Here is a 10829-nt window from a genome sequence, read left to right on the forward strand (position 1 = left end):
TCATCATCATCATCGTCTCCTTCCTCTCATAGTCTCATTTCGTCTCCATCGCTCTTCTTATCCTCCCCTCCGTCTCCCCCACAAAATGCCGGCGATCCTCCCCCTCCCCACCAAGAAGCCGAAGCCGAAGTCGAAGACGAAGCCGACGACGACGACGACGACGACGACGACGACGAAGAACCCCGGAAACGGAAACCCTAACATTAGCAAACCCTCGCCGGCCCTCCGCGCCGCCCACTCCCGCACCCACTACCACAAGCCCGTGCCCCCCGGCGGCGCCGTCCTCGGCGAGGGGGAGCGCGCGGTGGTGGTGGGGGCCTCGGGGGTCTCCTACCGCCTCCCCGGGGCGCCCTTCGAGTTCCGCTTCAGCTACTCCGAGACGCCGCGCGCCGCGCCCCTCGCCATCCGCGAGCCCGCGTTCCTCCCCTTCGCCCCCCCGTCCATGCCGCGGCCGTGGACGGGGAAGGCCCCGCTGCTGTCCAAGAAGGAGAAGGAGCGGCGCCGGGGGAAGATCCGGCTCTTCGAGCCCCTCGGAGGTGCGTCCGCGGAAGCGGAGGCGGAAGAGGGCGCCGTGGTGTTGGAGACGAGGGGGAGGAGGCCTCTGGAGCTGGGGAATTACGCGGCGGGGGACGGGAGGAGCAGGGAGGAGGTGTTGGGGCCGCCGCTCACGAGGGCGGAGGTTAGGGCGCTCGTGCGCCCCCATTTGTCCCACAATCGCCAGGTTAATCTTGGTACGAATCCAAAGTATTCTTCTACTGTATCCTCTTTGGAGGATTCAATCAAATTCAGATGCATTGCTTTTCTCATCTCTACGCTTTCTTAATGCAGAATAGGAAGAGTGGAGAAACTTTTATTTCCATAGAATTTTAAAGAATCTCCATGTGGAAGGAATAGTGTATTTGCAATTTACTTTCGTAAGAATCGGCCGTTAAAGAGGATAACAAATCGCTACATTTATAAACCACTCGGTTGTAAAATGTAGCACTTTAACTGCTTGTAACTTGCAACTTATCGCCGTTTGATCTACAAAAAGTAGCTTTTTGCTATTCGATGTCAACAGCAGGTGAGGACTATAGGGGTGCAAAGTGCGATACTTTGAACGACAGGATAATAAACTGCAAATACACTGTGCCAGGAAGAGAGGATTTTCTTTTAAGTTCTCTCTTTTATTTCTTGGGGTTAATTAATATTTTAGTCCTTGCCGTTTGGTCTTGATTTGGAATCTGTCATCGTACATTAGTAACAATTTAGTGTCTAGAGTATGTTTGGCATGACAATCAAGTCCTGTGTGTGAGGCCTTACAATACGAATTGAAAGTTTGGGAGTGAAACAAAAAGCGATCAAACTTCACGGGCTAAATGCGTAGCTAATCCTTTTTTTAGAAAACAAACTATTTCTACTTTGTCACACAATATGCCTTCTCTATTATTTGACTTATGTAAAGCACAGGAAGGGATGGGTTAACTCACAACATGTTGGAGTTAGTACATTGCCACTGGAGACGGCAGGAAGTTTGTAAAGTTAGATGCAGAGGTGTACCCACTGTTGATATGAACAATATCTGCCGCCGCCTTGAGGTTCTTATCTCTAAGCATCATTGATTTCTGATGCATCTCCTTTTTACGCATAAATTTTGACTTATAAATTATCATATTGGTGATAGTAATCATTCCTAATATTGACCGAATTGTTCTAGCATCTTGTCCTACCACTCCTGCCTTTGTTTGTACATGTCTGACCTGGCTTCCGGAAAAATTCGTCTTCGAAAAGTACTCAGTAAGCATTTGTCATATGAGAATTCTTCAGTTTTTACTGTGGCAGGAGGTTGAAATCAGCTTCCTAGCCTCAAAGATGGAAACTTCTTCTGCTGCTGTGGGAAGCTATTCGACATTGATTTGAAAGCTGTTAGTGCTTCTTCAAACATCTTCACTCAGTAGCTTTTTTGGAGAATCTCCACCTGGGACAAAATGGCTCTTAGTTTGTATTGAACTTCTAATTGTGGGAAATTTTAAGAGCACTTTTAGCTTTTATGTTAGGGCACTTTAAGGCGATTATCATTTATTTTATATTGCTGATTTTCGAAGTACTAGGAATAATTTATTTATTAGCAACATTTGAAGCTCTTTTTTCAATTAGATTCATTTTTTTAGCCCCCATGTGCTTAAAATTGAGACATTTGTTGTTGTGCTGCCTGATCGATATATTACCATCTAACCAGTTTCCACTTCTAAACATGTAGACTACAAAACTGAAAACCGCTCATATCATCTACACCCTTAAGAAACTTAGTACACTATTTCTACCATGATTGCTCATCTTATGTTAGCAATGGCAGGAGAAAACTGGGGGAAAGATTATACATAGAATAGGAGGCATTGTATATCTATTTCGGGGGAGAAACTACGACCCGCGTAAACGTCCTCGGTATCCTATAATGCTATGGAAGCCAGCTGCTCCCGTCTATCCAAAGCTCATTCAAGAAGCCCCGGAAGGGCTTACAAAAGCAGAAGCCGATGAAATGAGAGACAAAGGGCAAAGCTTGCTACCTATCTGTAAATTAGGTAATTATATTTTGAGGTTTCTTTATTTCTTTTGCTATCTCAAGGATCTATCAGTGTTGATAAAAACTGGCGCCTTTTCTACTGTTACGACCGTCGACCGGTGTGAGAAAAGTATTGATGTTACACTTAAAAGCCTGGGACCCTGTAAACCTCTCTCTCTCCCTCTCTCTCTCCCTACGTTTCTTTGGCTGTGTGATCTGAAGGATTCTGTAATCTATCTCAGTTTGAAGTCTAGTGATGCGCTTTCTATGGCCGCTTGTTTCTTATTTTATTGTGTTGTTTATGCTGCAGCAAAGAATGGGATATACATTAGCCTTGTGAAGGATGTAAGGGATGCATTTGAGGGAAGCGAACTCGTAAAGATTAATTGCGAGGGGATGCATGCAAGCGATTACAAGAAGTTAGGTGCAAAGCTGAAGGTTTGTGTAATAGTGAAAATCTTTTGCTTTTCATCGATCTTCTTCAGAATTTGCTCTTATGCAACATCAGTGGGCATGTATCAATGAAAAAAAATAAAAATCTTTTGGATCAGACAAAAATCCTTTAAGAATTCGTACATTTCATTAACTGATGATGCTTATCTTTTGGTTTATAGGAACTGGTCCCTTGTGTTCTCTTGTCTTTTGACAATGAGCAGATATTAATGTGGAGAGGCAAAGATTGGAAATCAAAATACTCGACGCCGATGCCCTCTTTATCAAAGCTTCAATTAAGCGAAGGTGTTCTTCAGTCTGATGTGAACAGTTCAGGTGCAGTTTGTCTTTTTTACAATACCAAGCAGATTATTTTGCCACATTTTAATCCTGCTCATAGATTCAGTCAGAACGGAAAAAAAAAGAAGAGGATCTGCTAATACATATGCTTTAAGATGTCTTTGTTTGCAAATATTTATTTCAATATACAATCTATGCACTCTGAAGATTTCTCTAGTTCAGCCCTTAGCTTTGAGATTTCTGTACCTTCTACATCTGGAAATAGTAATTTTAGTCTCCTATTATACTAATCAGAATGCTGTATTATAGCAGCAATAGCATACTTGTCCACTTTCATCATACATTATATGTTTATATTAAACTTGATATGATATCCTTGTATGAACAGGTGAGTCAACTGGTCATAGTGATGAGACCACTGTGAGTAAAGTATTGTGGAGTCCCAAAATGTTTTCATTGTGGAAGCGAGCAATAGATACACAGAAAGCATTAATGATAGATGGGAATGAACTCAGTCCAGACTCTCTTCTTAAGAGGGTCGAGGAGTTCGAAGGTTTGTCACAGGCTGCAGAGCATTCCTATCCAGCTTTAATACTAACCGGTGGGGAAGAGCCCAATGCTATGACTGCTGAATCGAACGATAAAGCGAAGATGGGGATTAGTCGTGACCCTAAGGATCATGACGAAGAGATCGATGGGACTGACAATGGTGCCGACTATGAAGGTTCTGATTTCGATTCACTTGAGACAGATGTTGAATCGTCAGTTCCTTTTGGTTCTTTACCTATCGACTCCATAGCAGAGAGGCTCAGCAGGGACTGTTAAAGCCCTGTTGCTTTTCCAATCCGAGTGGGATGGTGACAATCTTGCCATTCTGAATGAAAAATGAAGAGCATTTGCGGAATGTTTGAAATCCATCAAACTGACGGATCCTTTCAGGTGCTCGCATATAATTTTTCAATGCTACCCACTGTTCCAGGAAATTAAAATAGGATTGATATTTCAGCGAAAAGCAGGTTTAAGCGGCATGGAAGAAGATAAATGTATATAGTATCTCATAACAGGTAAGCAAATCTGGCATTTTTGGAACCTTCAGAGCAAGGATTAGGTGCCCGTGGGTACTGGTTGTGGCTACCATACCATACCGTGCTAACAAGATATTTGCACAATATGACTCCCGTACCGACGGCATGAGTCAAAATCCTTTTTTTCTTTGAAATTAGCAAATATTTCCTCAATGAAGTGGAGAATATTAGTGCCAAAGAAAAAAAATTATTTCATGGCATTGTTTGTAGGCACACGTATAATTTTTATGAATGACATGTAGCACAGTACGCACCTTGCCAGGAAGTTTTCGGCACAATCCTTTGCCATGGCACTTAAATTCTTGCTTAAGATTAACGACTTCGTGTTATCTCATATCTTTTATCTTCTTTATTCGTCTAATTCTCGTTTCTTTCTGCAAACAGATTACTTGTGAACATTCACCAGAAAGGAATACTGTTTAACTCTGTGCTTTTATTTTACTAATGGAGATTATTCCCTATATAAAAAGATGATGGTCATCTCCCTGTAAAGATATTGCTTCAGGTAATGCTTGTAATCTTTCTTGTAGTAATTTCTTCACTACTAGAACCTTGTTAATAACTAAATAAATGCTTTTGCTAAACTTTACTTTGTTCGGCCTATCAGTTGCTGACATGAGTCTGATCTGTCTTGAAGCTTTGTGTGGTGCATGCAAGTTTGAGTAAATTTCTTTTCTTTAGGTACAAAGGTTACATAATTTACCTGCCCCATAATTGGTATTTGAAATATCAAAAATTTTGATCTTACCACATAGTATTATGATTTTTTTTTGGAAACGTTTTCTTGAATTTTGAAAGGTTTTGAGTCGACTGTCCAATCTTTCAGTATTTCCAGTAGTGTTGACAAAACATTTCATTCTTTAATCGTATTATTTTTCTTTGATAAAATAGGAAAATCATCGGAAAATTAGGTAGTAAAATTCAAACCTTCAAAGCTTAGATACTTCTCTAAGAAATGCTTTTACAATTATAGTAGTAAAAAAATCAACATTATTATGGGTGCTTGGTTTCTCAGAAAACTACCTTTTCCTTGAAAATCAGATGAACGAAAAATACTTTTCGAGCCAGAAAACACTCTTCTTTGAGATTTTTTTTTTTTTCCTCCAAAAATCAAACACTTGTGTGAACTTCAAGTTCACATTTTTAAATGTGCTGTCACTTTGGTTAGGTCTTGTAACTTTCTAACTTCATATTTTCTCAGACATCACTGACTGCTTTTAATGGTTGTGGAGATCAAAAGTAGGAAGGAAAGAAAAAGATCTGCAAATAAACTACAAAAAAAACTATTGTGGTAGTTTACCCAACCATATACCCTCCATGTTAAAGAAACCTCAGAACAGGTCAGAAAAGGAGCTCTTTTTTTTTTTGGTTTCTTTAATCTGCTTCTAAAAGCCACTTGCAGAAAAAGTAGAAGCAGAATGGCACATCCAACAAACCCTAAAAAGAAACTATTAAATGTGTGTGGAAGTGTCTTTTGTGTTGGACATCATTTATTCATCTCTATCTGTGATGCCCTCAAAAGTGCAAAATGGCTCCACTCACAAAATGATGTCACTCACAATGACCTCCAAACTCCTCATCTTTAAACTACCAACAAAATGTAAATACTTTTATTATTATTTTTTAGAATAAACTTTTAATTTGTTTTCTTGTGGTTTAGTGCATTTTTATTTTACTATCTTATGGTTCAAAAGTTGCACTCAATTATTACGTAACTTTTTTTTGCACATAAGAATCTTCTGTCAAATAGGAGAGCAAAGTTATATTTTTGAAAGCCAAATGATGGTAAAGTACAGATTATATGATGGTAAAATATTATACTGTAACCGGCCAGTGGTCTGTAAAAAGTATTATTTTATTATAATCGTTAATGATGATAATTATGTTGCAGTTAATTATCCTCCTAATAAAGTAAAATTAAAATCACAGAATAGTTGCGCATAATTCGTTGGGCTTTTTTTGCAATTAGTCCTCTGAAAAAAATTTATTTTAAAAATAGTTTCAGTAAATTTAAATTTGCAAAAATGACTCTGATCCTACCACGTAGGCGCCACGTTAGCGCCATGTGGGGCGGGGTGGGCTAGATAGTTAAGTTAAATACGGTGAACCATTTTGTGTCTAAACACGGTGAATGGTTTCACCCTGTCTGGAAAAAGGAACACGGTGAATAGTTCACTGTGTTCAATTTAACACCCCAACCTGTCCATGTAAAATTATAAAACAATAAAGTGTAGTTTTTGAACTACGGAATAGTAAAAATAGAAGGATACTAAATCATACGGGACAAATTGAAATTTACTTACCCCTGTAGGCATGGAGATGATGCAAGTGTGTGTTGTGGAACATGGCAACTTGGTTACATTGGGAATCAATGTTGTAAGGAATATATATATATATATATATAAGGGAGGAGAACCCTTTGTGACTCTTTAATGGCCCAAAAGGGCAAAAAAAACTAAGAATATCATATCCAAAGGATTCACCACTCACCACTACCTTACCAACCAAGCCATAGTCTCTTCAATGCCCCAAAAGGACAAAAAAAATCAAATCCAAAGGATTCACCACCCACCACTACCCTTACCAATCAAGCCACACTCCGCAGGTTAATTCCGTAAACTGTTTTGGATGCCCAAATTTAACAGGCTTTTTTTGCAATTAGTGCCCTAAAAAAAATTTATTTTAAAAAAAATCCAAGTAAATTTAAATTTATAAAAATGGCCCTAATCTTGCCACGTAGGCGCCACATCAGTGCCATTTGAACAGATTGGGGTGTTAAGTTGAACACGGTAAACCACTCACCGTGTTTGAACACGGTGAATGATTCACCGTATTCCATACTTATCTTTTTTATAATACGTATATTTTTCTTTTTCCTTCCTTTTCCCCAGACACGGTGAACCATTCACCGTGTTTAGACACGGTGAATGGTTTACCGTGTTTAACTTAACTACCTGGCCCAGCCCGGCCGGCATGGCGCTAACGTGGCGCCTACGTGGCAGGGCCAGGGCCATTTTTGTAAATTTAAATTTGCTGAGGCTATTTTTAAAATAAATTTGTTTTAGGGGCCTAATTGCAAAAAAAGCCCCCAAATTCATGTTGGGTAAAAAATAATTCTCTGCTATCAAGAATATGAAACTTCAAGAATATAGACGTTGAATCATCTCAAAATCTGTATAGCATTATTAAATATGTGTTCTATTAAGTTTTTTTTATTAATATTGTATAAATTTTGAGGGGATCTGACGACTAAAAAATCGCAAGTACATTGAGCTCGTATACTTTTAAAAGTACAAAAGCTCAACTCATATTATATATATATATATATATATATATATAGAGAGAGAGAGAGAGAGAGAGAGAGAAAAGAGGACGGGTTATTATACTTTTATGACTGTACGCCCTTTTGTACTTATAAGTACAAAGATCCTTTTACACGAGGAATTCTACAATGTCACACTTGCACCACGTCATTAATAACAAGTCAATCATATTTCTTCTTTTCAAACAAAAGTACAATAAAAATATTTTTTTATAATCATGATGGGACATATACTCCTAAAAGGAGATATTTGATTGGTTTGTTATACCACATCACCAATATACCCGTTGCATTCTAGAATTTTTTCTTTTACACATAGGAGCATATACTCATAAGTATAGGCCCCTATGTATTTCTTTATCCAACAGCTTAGAAAACTTATAAATATAAAGAGTTCTATACTTATAAAAGTATTGTAGTCCTACCAAATATATATATAGTAGGTCTTGATTGTCGAATCAAAAGCTCTATCATCGAAAACGGCTTAGGAATACGGAGGCCTCCTTGCTTCTAATAGCACACAAGACTTATATATATATATATATATATAATATATAAATATGATAATATTATATATATATAATTATATATATGTTTAGGATGAGTAGTGGTCCCTAGGGTTGAGGGGTGGGTGGTTGTTTAACGATATTAATCTACGGTATGGAACATGATCACAGGGTAGATCTAACGGTAGAAAACTTTAATAGTCATCAAAGCGGCTTCATACTATCGATAGTTTAGTAGCAACTCTAACTATAGAATTATCGTACTAACTACTATAGAATATTTTGTACAAAGCCTGTAGTCTATTGAGTTTCGGCCGATGGATGAAAGGATGTGGGTTAGGATGATAGTGGTTTCCTTAGAGTTGATGTGGCGTGTGCATTGTAAATAGTCTATTAACGGATAGCGAAAATGGATCAAAGGCGGTAGATCTAACGGGTAGGAAAACTAATAAGTCTCAATGGCTTGGCTATCGATAGATATAAGTAGCCACGAATCTATATATATAATATATATATATATATATATAATATATATAGTTATATATGACTAGGCTGTACTACTGATCTGGTGCTACGGAGGAGCTCCGTGCTCCAAGTTGTTTTCATGATGCTGGCTTCGAAATCACGCATCGGCTCCGTTACGACTTTAGATCTTACACTATTAAAGTATTTGGAAAACTAAATTTCATATTGTTTCAGCATCATTTAGCCTATCAAAGGAGTAGTCTAAAAATGAACGGCTGACAATGAAATCTCATAAAAAGATGATAAAGACTATTCAAATTCTCAAACAGGTATATGCTATTTTACTTGCTATTTGAGTTAAGTAGAATTTTCTATTAATTCTTCATTCTAATTTTGGATACTTCTACACCGTTGAACTTGAAAACGACTATCATTGTCTACCGTTAAATGTTGGTATAATTTTGGAACCTTGTTTGATCACTCTAGCCAAAAATGATGTTTGAAAAATTATGAAATTTAGTATTTCTAAAATACTTTTATAGTGTGAGATCAAGTCTAACGCCTAGCCGATCGTCAATTGAAGCCTCACATTGAAAGACAACTTGGGTAGGCACGGATGCTCCCGTGTACACGATAGTATACAGCCTAGCTTATATAGTATAGTATATATATATACTATATGATATATAATTAGAACAATGTGGAATACTATCCAATAGCACCAAGCTATTGGTTGTATTAGTTTTTTAGCCCTTGGATTGATAAAATGTGCAGTATAGGATGATGTGGGCCCCTCTGCGTTGGCTCCGCCTTATATAGAGTCCGAGTGCTATCTAAGTTTTATGCGCCGTTAGATTATTCCTTTAATTATTTTTACCTTTAAATTATAATATTTAGCCAACACCGTCACTCAACCCCTAGGGGGACTTACATCATCTAACCATGCATTTCTCAATTCAAGGGTAAAAAAACTAATAGAACCAATAGCTTGGTCGTTATTGATATGTATTCAGCTAGTTCTATAATATATATATATATACTATTATATAATATATATATATATATATGAAAATGTATATATTTTATCCGAAATATGAATCATTTTGAATCGGCTATTTAATCTTTCAAAATTTTAATTTTGCTATCCGACTTTTTAATTTATTTGATTTGAACAAGTCAATGATAAATTTGACTTAAGCTAATTCCGTATTTTAATAAATTTATAATAACAAGCATTGAATGAAATTAACTAACTAAATATGTAAAAAAAAAGAAGAACGGCACATTTAAATTTTAAAATTAAAATATCGTTGACTGACTTCTTTCAAATAAATTAAAAGGTTGAAAAACCAAATCAAAATGATCAGAGTTTAGATAAGTTCTTTTCGTTTTTACCTAATTTTTTTTTAATACTATGTTTCGCTTATGAGATAATTTAGTGTGTAGATAAAAAGTAATAATTATACAGCTACTCTTACCACATAAGGAATTGCGCAAACCCAACCCAAATATTTTTTAAGGATGTGATAAATCAATTTTGAGGTACAAATTCCAAATTTTAAAAATCCTGATTATATATAAGGAATAATACAGTGGCCAAAAAAGTCAAGCTCCTATTGTTTAGAAATTAACCAAAGGGGCAAGAACACAAAGGTATCAATCACCACGTAAGTTTATTCCTAAATTGACACATGACTGAGAAATCATTATTAGGACCTAACGATAAGATTAAAAAAAATAAAAATAAAAATAAAAATAAAAAATCTCTTGTGTGTATATTATTATTAAGGCATAATAAGCTCCTGTTTGGCCAAGATGCGGAAAAGCACTCATTACAGAATCGATTCTACAAGAACACTCGAATCGGCTTCTGCTTTGCGCAAAAGTAAATTCGAAACATAACCAAATAGACTTTAAGTCTCCGTTTGGTTCGGGGTTAAGAAAAAAGTAGCTATTCCAGAGATAAAGTTAAGTTCAGGATTAAAATGGGGTTAAAAATTTTTTGTGTTTTGTTGGGAGTTGGAGTTAGTCTAGAATAATGAAAAATAGTGTTTAGTTGGAGTAGGTGAGATAAGAAGATATAATTGATAAAGAAGCATAATGATTGATTGGAGTATGTGTGATAAGAAAGATAGTGGGTTATTATGAATAGAAAATAATGTTTGGTTGGAGTTTGA

At 36.9% G+C, this 10829-nt stretch overlaps 1 protein-coding gene across 5 annotated transcripts; it reads left to right on the forward strand.

Moving 5' to 3' along the window:
- On the forward strand, positions 1 to 4986 carry LOC109728131 (CRS2-associated factor 2, chloroplastic). 5 transcript variants are annotated; one of them, XR_002220921.1, is made up of 8 exons: positions 1 to 731; positions 1450 to 1577; positions 2327 to 2561; positions 2853 to 2980; positions 3157 to 3310; positions 3663 to 4213; positions 4291 to 4338; positions 4744 to 4986. XR_002220921.1 is itself a non-coding variant. In XM_020258462.1 (6 exons), the coding sequence occupies exons 1-6, from the start codon at positions 86 to 88 to the stop codon at positions 4097 to 4099; spliced, it is 1728 nt and encodes a 575-aa protein (XP_020114051.1). In that variant the 5' UTR covers positions 1 to 85; the 3' UTR covers positions 4100 to 4720. The 5 variants fall into 5 exon arrangements, 1 of the variants encoding a protein (XP_020114051.1); XR_002220920.1 differs by having other exon boundaries at positions 3663 to 4338; XR_002220922.1 differs by lacking the exon at positions 4291 to 4338.

The sequence above is a fragment of the Ananas comosus genome, linkage group 23 (genome assembly GCF_001540865.1).
Source record: "Ananas comosus cultivar F153 linkage group 23, ASM154086v1, whole genome shotgun sequence".
NCBI classification, from domain to species: Eukaryota; Viridiplantae; Streptophyta; class Magnoliopsida; order Poales; family Bromeliaceae; genus Ananas; species Ananas comosus.

Bases quoted from the DNA above. Each gene is read 5' to 3' on its own strand.
- LOC109728131 (XM_020258462.1), top strand. From the start codon at position 86: ATGCCGGCGATCCTCCCCCTCCCCACCAAGAAGCCGAAGCCGAAGTCG. The intron at 732-1,449 runs GTACGAATCCAA...TGTAAAGCACAG, and splicing joins CAATCGCCAGGTTAATCTTG to GAAGGGATGGGTTAACTCAC. The intron at 2,981-3,156 runs GTTTGTGTAATA...TTTGGTTTATAG, and splicing joins AGTTAGGTGCAAAGCTGAAG to GAACTGGTCCCTTGTGTTCT.